This window comes from Oculina patagonica, chromosome 3 (genome assembly GCF_052425735.1).
Source record: "Oculina patagonica isolate OP01 chromosome 3, crgOcupat, whole genome shotgun sequence".
Taxonomy (NCBI): Eukaryota; Metazoa; Cnidaria; class Anthozoa; order Scleractinia; family Oculinidae; genus Oculina; species Oculina patagonica.
The window spans coordinates 2,399,686-2,417,380 of record NC_135760.1 but is presented as its reverse complement, the minus strand read 5'-3'; the positions used below and the strand labels follow the sequence as shown (position 1 = coordinate 2,417,380).

The window sequence follows — 17,695 nt, the reverse complement described above, 5'->3', positions numbered from 1 at the left end:
CGTTTTATTTGACACTGAAATAAAGTAATTATTGGTTTTATTTTTTTTTTAAATGCCAGGTGTATTAACACGCGACAGGTGTGCTTGATCGCTAGCAAAGACAAGCACGTCAAAAATGACTTACAGTTGTCGAAGTTAACTTGACACTTTAAATTAGGACCATCTGTTGTTTCTTTAGAGTTTCCTTCCCTTCAAAAACAATTTTTGAAGATTTATTCACGACTCCTGTAGAGTTTTTAGACTTCAAATGCATAGGTAAATTGATCTTTAACCCATCCTTTTCACCATTTTGCAAGATCTCCTTCAACCGGTGAAATATTTTTTGTGCGTTACTTAATTTTCACCCAATTGAATTTACATACTTTCAGCCGGGAATTTTTAATACCCTCCAAAAGACACTCATTTTCCCAGCAGGACTTCCAGTCCTAAATCAACATTCAAGGACCTTTTAACTCGAACTTTAATGCTGTATAATTTCAGCTATCGGTGACTGTCTAAAAAAAACTCATGTTATTGCAACTTTGCACTTAGCTCATGTTAGCATAGTATATACTGGCTATCTCTTGGCACTGCTTAATAATGAAGAAATAACTTTAAAAATAACTTTCCAAGACTTTTTCAGATAACTGTAAGTCATTTTTTGACAAACTTGACACATCAAATTTGGCCCATGCATCTGTTGTTTCTTCAGAGGGTTTCTACTCGTTTTCAAAAATAATTTTCCAAGACTTTTTCAGGACGCCCGTAGCTTTTTAGACTCCAAAATTCTAAGTCATAGAATCAAGGTCACCCGAGTTGGTATATTTCACGACACTTCTTCTTCTCCTTTAGGTAACGTATTTCTGTATACACTTGAATTAACAGAACATAAGGATTTTCCCCAACCTTTCACTGAACAAACACTCATTAAACACTAGCCTTCTTTCTTGAAATTATTCTGAACTAACGGCTAAGCTCGTAATTGTTGAAGATATTCCTAAAAATGTTTCGTTTAAAAAGGCTAAAAGTGTACTTAATTTTTTTAAAAACCAAAACGTGTTCGACACTACGGTCATCATCAGTGGTAAATGTTTGAAATTTACATACAACTTGGTATTGTTTCATTGGGTTATTTTGTGAGGGGAACAGTTTGGAGATGTAACAGTGTACTTGTTTGTTTAGGGTTGGTTTTTCGCACACAATTAGCAGGCCCACTTTTATATTTTGCGTCGAAAGGTATTTTTCTCAGTACACGCGATGTTCCATGTGTATGCGTGATCTGGTTCTTTTCCGAGGTGAGGGGCTGGTTCAGAGTTTTCGGCCTTGTTCTCACATTCCTAAAAATGTTTTAACAGTTTTATTTTTTTTTAAATAATTGCTATTTGATAGTTAAACGTAACTGATTTTTTTATCCAGGATCAAGCATGGTGATAAAGCTTGGCGTATTTTTGTTCCTTCTTGGTCTTGTACAAGGTAAACAATTGGTTCACCCTTTCCCGCTTATCTCTTTTCACTGCGTATAGCAGATCCGGCATATCTTTACCGTGTTACACGGGCGAGTAAAGTACATGTACACCAAGCGTTATTTGAACTTATTTGGAAAAGGAAAACCTTTAAAAGTAGAAAAGAGTCGTCGCAAAAAATTTTCAGGACAAATGAATTTTCTGATTAGAACGGTAAATTAAAGGTAACGTTATCGTTTTTTTCGAACCCAATTAGTATCTTGTTTCGTCATACAGATCTAAGATTTTGAGCTGGGGAAGCAAGTTAAAAAACAAATGAAATAATCTCGCAAAAGGTGTTTTGATTTGTTTTGATCGAATCACGAGCAATTTGTATAGGTAATCACATGATTTCGAGTGCAATTTGGGATAAATAAGGACGAGTAAATTTTTCAAAGGCTAACCAAATTGCACGAGCCCGTAGGCCGAGTGCAATTTGTAGTCTGAAAAATTTACGAGTTCTTAGATCTGTAGGATGAAACAAGATACTAATTGGGTTCGAAAAATAACACATAAACATACAAAAATTTCACTTGAAATCATACAAAAATTTCACTTGAAGTGGATGACAAACAAAACGAGTTCAGTGGCTTACCTTTCCGATTCGTTCTTAAACATAACGGAATTGCCGAGCTTTGTAAAATCCAGATACCGCTAGGGAATTTTAAAGCTCTCTGTCATGCATTATCAGGTGCTTTTATCCTTATTCAGTTGTATTGGTATGGGCTGAAATGTCCAACTTCAATTTACGCTTGTAATCTTTCTTCTTTACCAGCCGTCGCGTAAGAAAATCCACGATTGGTAGCATTCAGTAGTTTTGTAAGGCCTCTCTTGTGCTGTACAAACGTCCAATTCCTAGTACTTTGGTTTATATACTTGTAACTTTCGTTAAATCGGTCAAACGTTTCATGAATCGTTATGTTTTTGCTCAATTTTTGCTCTCTCAAACACTCCGACATCGGCCGCCAATTTGGTTTGGCGCGCTTTCCGACTTTCCTGTCAATCAATTTAATTTCAACTTTCTGCACTCAATTTCAACTTTCTGCACTGTTTGGGATTAATTGACGTGCTCTCTGCCAATGAGCATGTAGAAATTTCTGTATGTATATTATTACAAAAGTAATTATCAAGAACTAGTTTGACTTGACAGATATTTGTATTTGATTATTACACATACTGCTTTGTCGTAGAATTGCTTTTTCGCGTTGTCAAGTTTTAAAAAAAGCGAAAAATTCAAGTGATGTCACGAAAATTTTATGTAACTAGGAAAATGAAACTAGACCAAGGCTTTTACAAGACAAATAAAATAAACTCAGAGAGGAGAATATACAGACCCTTGTTGTGCCTTTTCACCCTAACGTGACGTAACCTATAAGGCTTGAATGTCATGGATTTCTTTTTTCCAACAGATGCATCAACTGCGGCTTTTTCCAGAGCAGGTAAATCTACAAATGCTCTTTTGCCTCGTATGATTTTAGTCGTTGTGCCAAAAATTGAATCAAAAGGCACCACTCAGCTATATGAGGCGGTTAACTATTTTAAAAAACACGTACATTTCTCCACGTTTAGATTAAAGTGATAAATTATTATTATTTTAGACTGATCTGTTTTATTATTTTCCGCCTTTTTTACATTAGTAAATTTAACCTTTATTTTTAACCTCTTGCAATACTGTCTCACGTCTTTGTCTTTGTATTGAGTTGATGGTCATGCAAATAAACCCACAGCTTATTGTTGTTGTTGTTGTTGTTGTAATTAAGTAATTTTTTCAGTTCAAATAAACGTTGTTGCTGTTGTTGTTGTTGCTGCTGTTGCTGTGTGCATTTCGTGTTGATTTTCCCCATTTACATGCATCCTGCCCAATACAGGTACTACATGCATGACGACAGGATTTCTTTTGCAACGTCTTCCTAAAAACTAATTGCCATCTTTTAATTTGTTCTTCTAACCCATCTTTAAGTTTCTGGGCCAGACTGTTACATGTCAAGTCAACCCCAGTGTCCTGTGAAACACATGGAGGTTGGTTGTTTTGAAGACATAAGGGACCAACGGGCGTTACCAGAACTTCTCCTTACGGCGAGAGATGCCACGTCATCGGTTTACTTTGGAGAGAATATAAACTGGAATGATTGGGCAAACTTTATTGACAGGTAATAAGGCAGACAATTAATTGATAGCCCAATCGCAAATAAAAAATTGTGTATGAAAATAAGTTAGCAAAAAAATTGTGCTGTTGTTTTTGTTGTCGGTGGTTGTTGTTGGTGACGCTGTAAGCAAAGTTGCAAGACTTTGGAACATAAATTTGATGTTTTAAATCAGTTTCTTATATTAGTTCCCTAAAAAAATACACGTGACCCACAATTTTTAAGTTTAATCCGACGAAGAGCGAACGCTATTTATCAGGCAAAACGCCAGGACTCCAAATTTTCTGGGGCAGTTAACTAACTCCAACTATCCTAGGGGCCATCAGTTTTTAATAAAACGGTTGTCATGATATATTAACATAAATCACCTTCAAACCCAAGAGTTCCTAAAAAAAATAAAAGTAGAATGATAATAATCACCAATTAGGTGTAAAATCCTTGGTTATTACTGAGAAACTTGAAAAGCTGAAGATGTGACGTTTTTGTCATTTTCTTTTTTTTTGGTCTAATCATCTAGGTTCACATGCGCATGTGCAACGAAGGCAAAACAAAAGAACTTTGACTATTTTGGAATCGAGTACTACGGAGAATGTTGGGGCGGAATGGACTATGATGTCCACGGCCCATCTGGAAAATGTCAAATGATCGAAAAAGGCGCGTGTGTTTTCGAGGCTTGTGATGAACACCGCAACGATGCCAGACTTTGCGTTGGAAGCCAACTGAGTCTGTATGTCTACACAGTCAAGATGCAACGTAAGTGAATTTTGAATCGCATGTACCTTTTACGAAACTATCACGAGATTTTGACCTCCCTGGTAACTAACATATTAGAATGTCTAAGTACAGTACAGTTGGTGGGGTGGGGGAGTTGCTTCGTACGTGGGAAGCTAGCCCGGGGAGGGGTGAGGTGGCAGTGGAATAACGCTTAATGGGATACAATGCAGCTGTCGATTTTGTAGCCCGTTTTGAATGCAGCCTTCAGTTGTTTAAATACAAGTTGTAACAAAGTTGTTCTTGTGGTTTATGTCAACAGCAACACCGCCGCCGCCACCACCACAGTCGACACGACCACCGCCACCGCCACCATCAACACAGCCGCCACCACCACCACCATCAACACCACCGCCGCCACCACCATCAAAACAGCCACCACCACCACCACCACCACCATCGACACAGCCGCCGCCACCACCACCATCGACACAGCCACCACCACCACCACCATCAACACCACCGCCGCCACCACCATCAAAACACCACCACCACCACCACCACCACCATCGACACAGCCGCCCCACCACCACCATCGACACAGCCACCACCACCGCCACCACAATTACCATTGCACGCTTGATGTATGGCCAAATATATATCACAGGAAACCACCTCCAATGTACTGGAAGAGGCCAAGTAGTTAGAAAAATAAGCTTTGCCGTTTACAATAACTGTATGTATGTACTTCTTTAATTGAGCAAGAAATAAAAGCATGCAGTTGTAATGAAAGAATCGTATCTACTGCTTTAAAACTGTAAATGCTGTATATTGGTAAGAGCAACTCCGCATTATTTAACAATTATTCGCCGAAGGCGAAGTGATTATTGTTGAATAATCCCCGAGACGAAGTCGAGGGGATTATTCAACAATAATCACTGAGCCTGAGGCGAATAATAGAGGTGATCATCAAGAGGTGAGGTAATTAGAGGTGATCATCAAGAACTTAAAAAAAATAACGATAGCAAACAAGAAAACAGCAAACACAAGTGTTCGCTTGCATACGGTGTAAACCAGCTTAAATCATCGATTGCAATCAGAATTTATTTAGTTAATTAAAGCAATAAAACGGAACAAAAACAAACACAATGAGAAAGATAGATGTCCGTTACCTTTGTATGATTGTGGATGACTTCTAAGCGAATGTGCGAATCCTTTAAATATGAGTAGCTATGGTGAGAAGAGAACTAAATAATGTTTGCTCAATCGATCTGACTGAGTTTCTCATCGATCGCCAAAACCGTCGTGTTTACGATCATTTCTAATGCCTTGAGTTAATTTGAAAAGTTCGCAATGTTTAAAATATCCAGGACTTGGACTGGTTTCTCTCAAATCGAAGAAATTTTCATTCAGCAAAAGTGGCCATATTTACTTCCCTGGATGTCAAAGGTGGCGTGGCTCGTAACCAAGCCTTCAAAGTTATAATCACCTCGCGCAGGGTGATTATAGCCTCATAAGCCGAGCTTCTCGACCAATCAGAATGCTTCAATTCTTATAATCACCTCTGAAATTATACTAAAAACTGATAAATGCATAGAGTAATTCCAGACAACCTACCTAGCAAGAACTGCATTTTGATTTTTTCGATTAAAAGGCTCCTCTTGGAGTACTCGCCTTTTTCACGGTCTTTAATTACATTGTTGAGTTAAGCTTTTCACGTTATCAACGGTTAATGAGCAACAACAATAATAATGGTAATAGTAATAGTAATAATAATAATAATAATAATAATAATAATAATAATAATAATAATAATAATAATAATAATAATAATAATAGAACGCAACTTTTAATTAACACTTTGTTTGTTTCTCTGCAAAATGGTTAAGTGCAGATTCCGGACCGGCAAATTCCATCTTGATAGTAAAAAGCTGGACCAAAAAGGAGCGCGCGATTAGCCAATGAGAATTTCGGATTCCAAACCAGTGAGATGCTGGAGATTTTTTTTGTCATGTAAGTTGACCTATTTTGTCTAGGTAAGCGATCCCGAAATTACGTGCACATGATTAGAAGGCTATGACCTGAAGGCCTTCTAAGACATAATAACGATGATTAACTGAAGTTTACTTGCCGTTGCCCATTTTGGTCTAAGATTGTAACCATTGACTATCATTTCTGAATCACGTGACCTAATTGTAATTAAAGGTCAAAGACTTATTAAACCTTTTGGGGAGTAGGATAACGGCATTGTTTATTCTTCTCAAAGTCCAGTTTCCTCAATACTATAAACGAAAAGGATAATTCAAGTTTTCGCAATTTGGAAACTAAATATATTTATTTTCGCACTAACCTTCATTGACTGATGGTAGGATAAACTACGCCAGCTTTGCGTTGCCACAAAACCAGAATACTTGCGATTCTGTCTAGACATTCCAGTTGGCGTCTTCAAGCTTCTTAAGATTCGTCCTTCTTGAGGGTCTAAATGGGGGTACTTCGATAACACTTTACACTTAATTTTTTGGCTCTGTAACATGAAACAGTTAAGTTTAAGGCATTTTAACACTAACAGTAAAAAATTCACTGTAACAGTAAATTTTATCAAGAAAGAAACAAAAACGGCTCCAACAATGCCAATATTATTTAGATTGTTATATTTTTTAGCTTATTATGTCATTAAAAGTTTTCGACGATTCCCAATCACTTCAAAAGATTTCCGAATACTACCTAAGATTCCCTAAGACTGCCGAAGATTTCCGTAAGACAACCGAAGATGACCAAAGACTACCGAGGATTTCGGAGGAGAACACACACCACAATCTCAAAGTTCATGAGTGATTTCATAACCGATTTTCGAAGAGCAGATAAAAATTTACAATGCTAAAAGACTATGAGTTTTTCACGAAAAACCCTCCAAACACTGGACAGTATTTTCTCCAAAAACAGTTAACATTAAAAAATGGCCAATTTCACATGTAACATTAAACATTATGAGTAAAAAACACTAAACACTAAACCCCATTCAGACCCTCCTTCTTGTTTCCACTGCGAATGGGAAAACATTGTTAGCTCCATAGCCACGACTTTTATCTTCTTGCATGCACTGGAATTTCCAGGGGCTTTCGACGGAAGCTGCGGCCCAGAAAACTACAGTTAACCATGCAAGGATTTGCCCAGGCGATAGACTGAACCGTTAAATAAATAGGTTGTGGATGTGGTGATAAAACATTTTTGCTGTGACTAAAATGGCAGTCCTTCCCTTCTCCACCGTAAACAAAGTCCAAGATTGCAGGATGGTCATTTTGGTGGCTTTCATCAGTTACAAAAATCGTTTGATTGCTTGAACAGCTTCAAAAAACTGTAAGGTTATAGGGCTGGGAGAAAGAAAGGTTTTTTTCACACTACAGTTTTGTAGCTGCGCTTAGTTTTGGGAGAAAAACAGTATTTTGAATGTAGCGACCAAATTGGTCTTTTTCTTAAAACACGAAATTAAAAAGTCCATTTTACCATCAATTTCGTTTATTTTCACTTCTTAGCTCTTAAGCTGTCACTTCTTAACTTTAATCAGGTTTATATCCGTTTATGTGACAATTTCAACCGGGATAATCATATAAACGTCAAAATGATTCGTTTCTAAAACGAAACACCAAATCGATCGCCAAATGTACACACTGTAAACGTTTGTCATGTCTAGAATAGGTGAAGAAGCTTTGCAGAAATAACAGTTTGAATGTAAGAATTTTGAAAAGGTTCCATGAAAAATACCACAGTTCTCAGTTTAAGCAAACATAGGACAAATTGGCTGTTTACATTTCGCTTACGCTCTCGATACAGCTTTTTCTAGGCCATACCTACAATACGCAACTGGCCCTTTTTTCAGCCTTCTTTTACTCGAATCGATATGAAAATTAAACCAAATATTGGTAATAGATTGAAGATTGAGTCAGAATTTGGCAACGATAAACAGAAAACCGCCAAATCAGCAAAACCTGAATTTCAGGCGAATCAGAATTCCCGTTTTATATACCAACATAGTAAACAATGATGTACTGTAAATAAAATATCAAGGAAAAAATTCTGTATGTTTGATTTCGAATAAATCGCAAAAATGTTTCAAATTGTACTTTTTGCATAATGATAATAAATGGACCGAGACACAAACACGACGTTGATGAAGTTAATTCAGGGGGGAGAGAAACTCCCTTTGTTACACGACTGAAAAAGGGGTCATAGCGGTGCCGGGCAATCGAATGTGCGCAGTAGCTATTAAATGGTTGCTAAGGGAACAGTAGCCTGTTCCAGGCTCTCGGGTGATTGTCTAGTTCGCATGTCTTGGTCTTGACCGTGCACAAAACACAATAGCTATTTGCATTTTAAAATATTAAAAAGCGATCTCTGGTTAAAAATATGATGAAAAACGAGCTTTCGACTACCAGTCTGTAGTCTTTGACAAGTAATGAATAAAAAGCGCGAACGTTAAAATATATACTATAAAAAGTGTGAAAAAACAAAATTATAATAGAAACAATAAAAATGTTTGTGTGCGGGTAAAAATGCTAATGAAAGGTTCAAAATAAAATTGATTGTTTCGCATTATTGTCAGCATGGTTCGTGATTGCTGTGTGCCAGGATTCCAAAGTTTTTCTGACGCGAAAATTTCCTTTATCAATCACACGCGCACTGTCAAAATCGATGGAATGGTCGTTCAACCAGGCATGTGAGGCGATGTTGGAACCATTTTTAAAGGTTTTTGTGTTTCTAATATGTTCTTTTTTTCTTGTTTTTAAACCTCTTCCCGTCTCGCCGATGTAACTCCACGGCATTTGCATTTTGTTTGTTCTTTTGAAGTTGATAACGATGTCCAGTATGGCAAAAGTAGGGCTTGCGAATTATACCAATTAAAAATAACTCCAATGATTCTGAAATGATTTACCATTTTTTTGTTGTTAAATTTCAACCGTGACCAATTTTGCGCTTGGTATTCCACGCCACCAAAACATTCTCAGTGACGTGTAACATCAGGTGAGAAATCAAACGCAAACACCGCCACTATTCGCATTTCACACACATGCAGTCATTGATATTTAAATCTTTCTAATAAAACAAAACTTTGGGTGACGTCTTTCTTAGCAACGACTTGATTGATATAGACTCGCACCGTTTCCAGGCACTGCTATGTCTCCAAAGAAAAGTGCCGACTTTCTTCCCCCCCCCCCCTCCCTTGATAAAAACAAACATAGAACAGTTTGTTTAGTGTGTTCCTTCCTTTTTAACTCACTTGGAATCTGACTCAATATAAGCAAACAGGGGGCAATTTGCTTATTTACCGTTTTTAAGCCACTTGGAACTCAACTCAATAAAAGCAAACATGAGACAATTTGTTTGTTTGCCTCACTTTTAAACTCACTTGGAATCTGACTCAATATAAGCAAACAGGGGACAATTTGTTTATTTACCGTTTTTAAGCCACTTGAAACTCAACTCAATAAAAGAAAACATGGGACAATTTGCTTATTTACCTTACTTTTAACTCATTTGGAATCTGAATCAATATAAGCAAACATTGGACAATTCACTTGTTTGTCTTCCTTTTAACTCACTTTGAATCTGAATGAATAAACGCAAACATGAACATTTGCTTGTTTACCTTACTTTTTAACTCACTTGGAATCATACTCACTAAGGGCAAACATTGGATAATTTGCTTGTTTGCTAGGGGCCTAGTCAACCCCCGTCAGCTCCGAGGATAAATAAATTTGATTGATTTATTGATTGATTGGTTGGTTGCCTGACTTTTGAATCTGACTCAATAAAAGCAAACATGGGACGATTTGCTTAATTTGTTGACCTTTCTTTTAACTAACTTGGAGTGTGAATGAATTAAAGCAAACAGAACAATTTGCTTATCTGCCTTACTTTTTATTTCATTTAGCTTTGAATCTGAATCGATAAAACAAACAAAGGACAATTTGCTTGTTTAACTAATTTTTAACTAACTTGGAATCTGAATCAATGAAATCAACATTGGACAATTTGCTCGTTCACCTTCCTTTTAACTCACTTGGAAAATATTTGGCTTAACAAAAGCAAACATAGGACAATTTGCTTGTTTACCTTACTTTTTAACTCACTTGGAACCCAACTCAATAAAAGCAAACATGAGACAATTTGCATATTTACCTTACTTTTTAACTCACTTGGAACGCAACTCAATAAAAGCAAACAGGGGACAATTTCCATGTTTGCTTCACTTTATAACTCCCTTGGAATCTCCTCTGAAGGTAAACATTACGAAATCTAAGTGACATGGAAAGAAAGCGTTATGCAAATTCGCAAAAATGTTATGTCGCGAAAATGTAGACTTCCAAAATTGCGCAATTACAAAATTGTCGCTAAAATTCACCATATTAAGATAAAAGGTAATTATTGCCTTGTTTACTCAAGTAAAACTTGCAGCAGCAATCCGTTAAATTGATTCATGAGTATGACACACCTTTTTGGCATTTTAAGGGATAACCATTACCACTTGGCACGTGTTTTCCCCGGGGGACCTGAAATCTGACCTGAACGCTAATATCGCGAAAAACCTAGAGACTTGAATTCAGAAATTGCAAAATTCATCTTTATACGATTCAAGGTTATGTCGCTAGTTTTTAATATATTTACTTAAGAAAAACTTGAAGAAACAAACAGTGGGCTTGATACGTGATTTATGTCACTTTATTTACATTGCGGGGATTTTAATGCTACAAGAGCACATGCTCCACCGTGAAAAGAAGAATCACATAACGGGTGTGATCGGTTAATTTGCTTGTCCTGAAGAAAAGAAAAGACCCTTCAATTCTTCGTGGTTCAATCTTTCCCGATAAACGGAATAAGCAGACATTCTTTTTTCTCTTAAGAAAAGAAGGTACGTGCACACTGTTTTGCTTCTTCGTTACTTGTTCCTTTTTCGTTCATTTTCAATGTCTTTGTTTTTCAACTGTTCGAATCCCGGGGGGGCTACTCAAAAAAGTTTTATACGGGGAGGCTCCGCCCCAAGTTCTAACACCTTACCCTTTTATATACCATTTTTCACAGAAATTGTACCCCTTGCGTATACCTTTAACTGAAAAAAGGTACCCCTTTCATATACCTAAGAGACATGGCGTGGACTTGAAATAGGACGTTTTCTTGTCATTTTTATGTAGCGCGTAATAAATTAATAAAATACAAACGGAAATTGCGTCCGTTCGAAATATTTTAATTAAAGGCCCTTTTAAATAGCCAAATGACAGATTTCCATACCCTTTCGTATACTTAACCTCGTGAAATCCCTACCCTTTTATATACCTGAAGCCTGAAAAAGGTACCCCTTTCGGGCGGAGCCTCCCCGTATAGGCCATTAGAGGGAGTACCCCCCCGGGGTTCGAATACAGTGCAGTGCCACTTTTAACTGAATCGCTCCCTCCTAATGGCCGGTTTACACGTTACGATTTGTCGGCCCTATTTGTTTCAAGGAAATTTATACCCTGTGGTTCGTCAACCGGCTTTTCTTTGCCTATTTAAATTTAAAGGAGGAAAATCGGCCCGATTTCTAAAATCTGTGACACTATAACAGATTTTGAAGAAATCGATCGGGCCGATTTTTAAATGCGCACACATTTTCTTATCAAATATGGGCCAAATTGGGCCTACAAATCGTAACGTGTATACCGGCCTTAAGATTTTGTACGTTTTACCAGATTTTTGTTATGCATTAATTATATTTGATTTCCGTTATGCCTTGAACGCGATATTCTTTTATATGTAATATCAGTCATTCTTAAGTTTTGTTACAGGAGAAATTTGGCTACAACGTACATATCGTTTTAAAATGTTGGTTAAAAACACAAATCGAATGTTATCAGATCTCTCACCTTCACGGTCGCACCTTTAAAAAGACAGGACTATTCGATTGAATTTAAGTGCTTTTTGTTGTATATGAGAAAATTTACAATGAGTTCGGTAATCAAGTTCGGGCTGAAAATGTGTTCGCTATTGTAAGTAAAAATCCATTTTATTCGAGTTGTCTTCGAAAATGACGCGAAAAAGTCTAGTCTAGTTTACAACCACGAGCTTCGCCGTTAATTTAGAATAATTTCAAGAAACAGGTCTTTTATTATTTGTTTAATGAGTGGCTTTATTGATAGGCATTGGGAAATCCTTAAGTTATGAAAATTGAAGTGTATAGAAATAGTTTCGTGGAATAAACTATAAATTTAAGATGACGGCGATCTAGACCTTCGAAACATGCGGAAAAGAACACTTAGCCTTTGCTTTTGGGGTCTGAAAAAATCGACGTAAGTCCTTAATAAGAACTGGAGAAATTGTTTTTGAAAAACAATAGATTTTTTTCGGAAAAGTAACAGATGGCTCACATTTAATGTGTCAAGTAAACTTCAAGAACTGCTAGCCATTATTGATACACCTGTCTTCACTATCGATCAAGGACACTTAAGAACAAAACTCGCTTAAAAATTATCAAATCAAATCATCAATTTGAAATTCAGTATTAATCAGGATTCTCCTGAGAATGTTTAAATGAGTTTTTAACAGTAACAATTTACCTAATTGTTGCATTTTTCAAATCGGATTTCTGCATATTTCATGAGCAGAAAATAAAACGTAACTGTCTTTTTTAGGATCAAGCTCAACGATGAAGTTTGTCGTAGTTTTGCTCCTTCTTGGTATTGCAAAAGGTAAATAAATCTTTCATCATTTTCCTTTTATTTGGTTTTACAGCGCAGCGCATTAGATTCTCGTCGTTAATGATACAGTAAAAACGCGCGAGTGAGAACCTGCATTTTCCCAAGAGAGCCTCATTAAACAGGTTCTTGCATAAAGGGTATAGCACAAATTTAGGCTAGTCAGGTTCTTAATAGGCTTCTATTTTTAAAGAAAAATTTACATTGTTGTTCATAGAGTTTATATTGGTATTTAGCCTTTTCCTTTTATTTTTGTGATTGTATCAATAATATTTTATGATTTTCAACATTGGCATTTACATTGCAACTGGAGTGATAAGACCCTAGGTGTCTCCAAAGAGGAATCAGAATGTCGACTTATCGTATTTTCCTAAAAGTAAAACCTATTTTCAAATTTTAGGCTAAAGAGGTTCTTATAAAGAGGGTTGTAACTGGCAAATTTCAGCCTAACAGGTTCTTAAACATTTGGTTCTTACTCGCTGGTTTTTACTGAATCGTTTACCCTTACGTCCAACTTATCAAAGTTCAGTTCCGAGCAAGAATGGCAAGTTGAAAAAAAGGATCTTGCATTCAGCTCTGTTAAGAATAAAACGTGTTATTAGATTTTACTTGCCAGACTTCTGTGTTCAATTTTCGCGTATAAAAAGTCAAATGATGCCACGAAAATTATGGGCAAAAAAGGAAAATTAAACTAGACCAAAGCTTTTATGGAAAAATAAAACAAAAACACCTCTGTAGTGCCTTTTCATCTTTATCGTAATTTGACATATGAAGCTTTAATCCAATGGGCTCTTTTTTCCCAACAGATGCATCAAGCGCGGCTTTTATGAGAGAAGGTAAGATTTCTTTTGCAGCCTTTTCCTTAAAATTAACTGACACCTATTATTTAATTTGTTTTTCTAACTCATCATTTTAGCTTCTGGCCAAGGACCAGACTGTTACATGTCAAGTCAACCCGAGTGCCCTTCGAGTTACAACGAGGTTGGTTGTTATAGAGACAAAACGGATCAACGAGCGTTACCAGAACTTCTCCTTACGGCGAAGGATCCCAAATCATCGGCTTACTTTGGAGAGAACATAAGTTGGAATGATTGGGCAAACTTTATTGACAGGTAAAGACAGACAGATAATTGATACTCAGGTGAATCGTTTATCAAAAGCTTGTACATATTATATAAAATAAGTTAGCGAAGAAAAGTGTTGTTGTTGTTATTGTTGTTCAGTGTTGCTGTTCTAGATCTGGAGGTTGTTACTGTCGTCCAAAACGAAGATTTATTATATGCCAATAAACACTGAAAGTCGCCAAACGTCAAAACAGAAACTTGATGTTTTAAATCAGTGTTTTATTTTAGTGATCCCTACATACATACACTGGCCGGCTGTTTTCAATTTTACTCCAACCACGGAAGAACACAAGAACGGTCAAAAGAGGAAGGACGTTAATTAATCCCAACTATCCTAGGGCTATAAGGTTAATAATAATTAGTTATCTCATGATAATTATGTTAACATTTGTTCGTAATGTACAAAAACACCTACGATCAAAGATATCCTCGAAATATTAGTTTCTAGGACAGAAAAAATAGGTCAAATAAACTTAAAATTTACAAAGATTTGTTAATGCCGAGGAACCTGAAAACTCAATGATGTAACATTTTATTTTGTTCTTATGTCTGATTATCTAGGTTCACATGCGCATGCGCAGTAAAGGCAAAACAAATGAACCACACCCATTTTGGCATCGAGTACTATGGAGAATGTTGGGGTGGAATGTATCCTAATTATAATGTCCACGGCAAATCTGGAAAATGTCAAATGATCAAAGAAGATGAGTGTGTTTTCGAGGCTTGTGATGAACAGCGCAATGATGCCAGACTTTGCGTTGGAAGCCAACTGAGTCTGTATGTCTACACACTAATGATGCAGCGTAAGTGGATTTTGAGTATTACGAATTACCTACTGCGAAATGTTCCCGAACTTTTGACCTTCTTGGTGACTAATATATTAAAATGTCTAAGTATAGTCGGTAGAGGGAGCGAGTTGCTTCGTACGTGAGAAGCTAGGTGGCCTAACAGTTAGTGAGTTCCATACAGCTAATTCGAGAAAGGTTGTCAGAAAAAATAGCACAAAAGTGCACGCGACAAGACTGAAAGGTAGTATGGGTAGAAGTAGAGAGCTTCTACACGTGCTGAATACCAATAAGATTGCGACATGACAAACGTGAATTAGCACTTCTTCTTTCTCTTCAGTCATGTGGAAACAAGGTACTTTTAGCCACGCTGAGTTTTAAAAGAATTTTCAAAACTCAAAGACATGCGACAGTAAAAGTAAAGCTACAGAAAAAGGCCTCCTGAGAGGAAAAACAAAATCTTCACGTGTAAAAATACAAACTTGTACATTTCCTCAAGACCAATATGCAAAATTCAAGTGAATACCCAGACCCCCTTTGGTCTTGTCGCGTGTTTTTTTTTGTGCTTTTTTTCCACAACCGTTTTCGAATAGACCATATTCGTATTCTCGGTATTGGACTGGAACTAGCTTGCAATGGAGGCAGATGCGGGGGAATATCATTAAAAAGAGCTTCATGTCATTTGCATTTGAAAAGATGACCCGCATTAGCCTCCATTGCAAGCTAGTTCCAGTCCAATACCGAGAATACGAATATGGTCTATTAGCTGTATGCAGCTCTCGATTATGCTGATTATATAGGTCTGTTATGAATGCACTCATTAGAATTTAATAATAATAATAATAATAATAATAACGAATTTGTAAACAGGATGGCCCTTCAGTACATGAGTACTGTTATCAAAGGGGTCCTGTAAAAAGAAAAATATATATAACAATATAAAAATAAATACATTATATATAAGGATAAAAAGTTAAAAAGTTAAAAATCTATTAAATTATGCTTACTTAACCTATAAAAATAATTCGTTTAAAGACTGCCTAAATAAAACCCTACTGCTAGTTTGTCTAGTTTTTAAAGGTAAAGAATTAAAAATATTTGCACCAGAGAAATAAAAACTTTTTCGTGCAAATTCAAGTTTCACTTTAGGTAGAACAACAGTGGCTCTACAGTTCCTCGTATCACGATTATGCGTTAAAAAATTAAAATAGTTTTTAAAAGGGGTGCAAACGTTGCCTTGTAGGCAGTCAAAAACAAAATTACAGGCTTTTCTCATTAGAGTGTTCTCGACTGTGGGTAGGCGGAGTTCACAAGTAAGACATGTAGTATTTGGCAGAATGGTCCTGCGACTTCGTTGTTCCAGGTCTCTGATTTTGCGCTTGCGTGTTTCTGACCAACCAAGCGTACTTTGACCACAGTAAGTGAAAATGGGCATGATCATTGTCCTGTAGATGCGTTCAGCGCTAAAGACATCAATGTTAGAACGGATTCGTCGTAATAAGTTTACTCTCCCAGCTGCTTTTTTGTACGTTTTGAAAAAGTGCGTGTCAAGATTTAGTGTGGGATCTAAATGAACGCCGAGGTATTTGTAGGTTGTTTTCGTGTTTATGCGGCATCCGTTTACCGTCAAGTTTAATTCTTTGCCATCGAAACAATTTAATCTTTTCGCTGTTCTAAACAACATAACTTCAGTTTTTCCTTTTTTAAGATTGATGATAAGTTCATTGTCTCTAAACCAGTCAGCGAGACTTTTGATGTCTTCACCGAGATTGTGTTGAATAGCATCCAAGTCTTTCGAGGAGGTGAAAATAACTGTGTCGTCTGCGTAGGTGATAATTTTGGAGTAACGAAGCGGCTGATGGACGTCATTAAAGTGAATCAAGAACAATAGCGGACCTAGAATACTTCCTTGGGGAACACCTGTGAAAACAGGATTAGGTTCAGACAGCACTCCTTTAAATTGGACGAGCTGTTTCCGGAGAAACAGATAATCCGTAAAACAGTTCAGTTCATTGTCCTGTATGCCATAACAAGACAGTTTTTCTAATAAAACTGAGTGGCTGATGGTGTCAAACGCCTTTGTTAAGTCAATGAACACAGCTCCTGTAGCTTTCCCGCCATCTGCTTCTTTTCGGATTAAGTCTGTAAACAGAGTCACCGCCAATTCAGTTGAGCGATTAGATCTAAAACCAAACTGGTGTTCGGAAATAAGGCCGTTGCGTTCGAGATGTGTCACTACTTGCTTATAAACAGCTCTCTCCAAAATCTTTGACAGAGTAGAGAGAATTGAAATTGGTCTGTAGTTGTCTATTTCTGCCGTAGAACCAGACTTGAACAGAGGAATCACCTTGGCCACTTTCCAATCGGTTGGAACAACTCCAGTTGCGAGGGATAAGTTAATGATAAAAGTTAAAGGCTTTGTGATGACTTCTACGGCATCTTTAAGTAATCCAGGAGGCAGATTATCTAGACCAGTCGCTTTCTTTCGTTTAAGTTTTTTCAGCTCCCTCAGAATATCTGCTTCTTTCACAGCTCTGAAAAGGAATTTCTCTTTGCTAAGAGGGGGGTTTCGTTCCGTTTTTGCACCAAACAAAGTCACGAAGCAAAAACGACTTTCTTTTCAAATTAATGACAGCGTTAGTAAAAAAGTCACAAAAACCGTTTGAGATGAATTTCTTATCGGTAGACTTCGTTCCATTTATCTGAAACGCTGATCCTTGTTCTGAT

The 17,695-nt window shown here is 36.9% G+C and overlaps 2 protein-coding genes across 3 annotated transcripts in view; both read left to right on the top strand.

The window, feature by feature from the left end:
* LOC144646245 (uncharacterized) overlaps positions 1 to 17,695 on the top strand; it is a 44,349-nt gene that overhangs the window by 982 nt on the left and 25,672 nt on the right. Inside the window, exons 1-5 of one of the 2 annotated variants that reach the window (XM_078505788.1) lie at positions 11,086 to 11,243; positions 12,997 to 13,053; positions 13,866 to 13,895; positions 13,976 to 14,171; positions 14,745 to 14,986. In XM_078505788.1, coding sequence (XP_078361914.1) covers positions 13,011 to 13,053; positions 13,866 to 13,895; positions 13,976 to 14,171; positions 14,745 to 14,986 — 511 coding nt within the window. In that variant the 5' untranslated portion in view covers positions 11,086 to 11,243; positions 12,997 to 13,010. Of the gene's footprint in view, positions 1 to 11,085; positions 11,244 to 12,996; positions 13,054 to 13,865; positions 13,896 to 13,975; positions 14,172 to 14,744; positions 14,987 to 17,695 lie in introns of those variants that run through there. The other variant, XM_078505787.1, reaches the window with a different exon arrangement.
* Positions 1,400 to 5,125, top strand: LOC144645552 (uncharacterized). The gene is made up of 5 exons (XM_078505131.1): positions 1,400 to 1,452; positions 2,891 to 2,920; positions 3,442 to 3,631; positions 4,143 to 4,378; positions 4,659 to 5,125. Exons 1-5 carry the CDS (start codon positions 1,404 to 1,406, stop codon positions 5,090 to 5,092), a joined length of 939 nt encoding a protein of 312 aa, XP_078361257.1. The 5' UTR covers positions 1,400 to 1,403; the 3' UTR covers positions 5,093 to 5,125.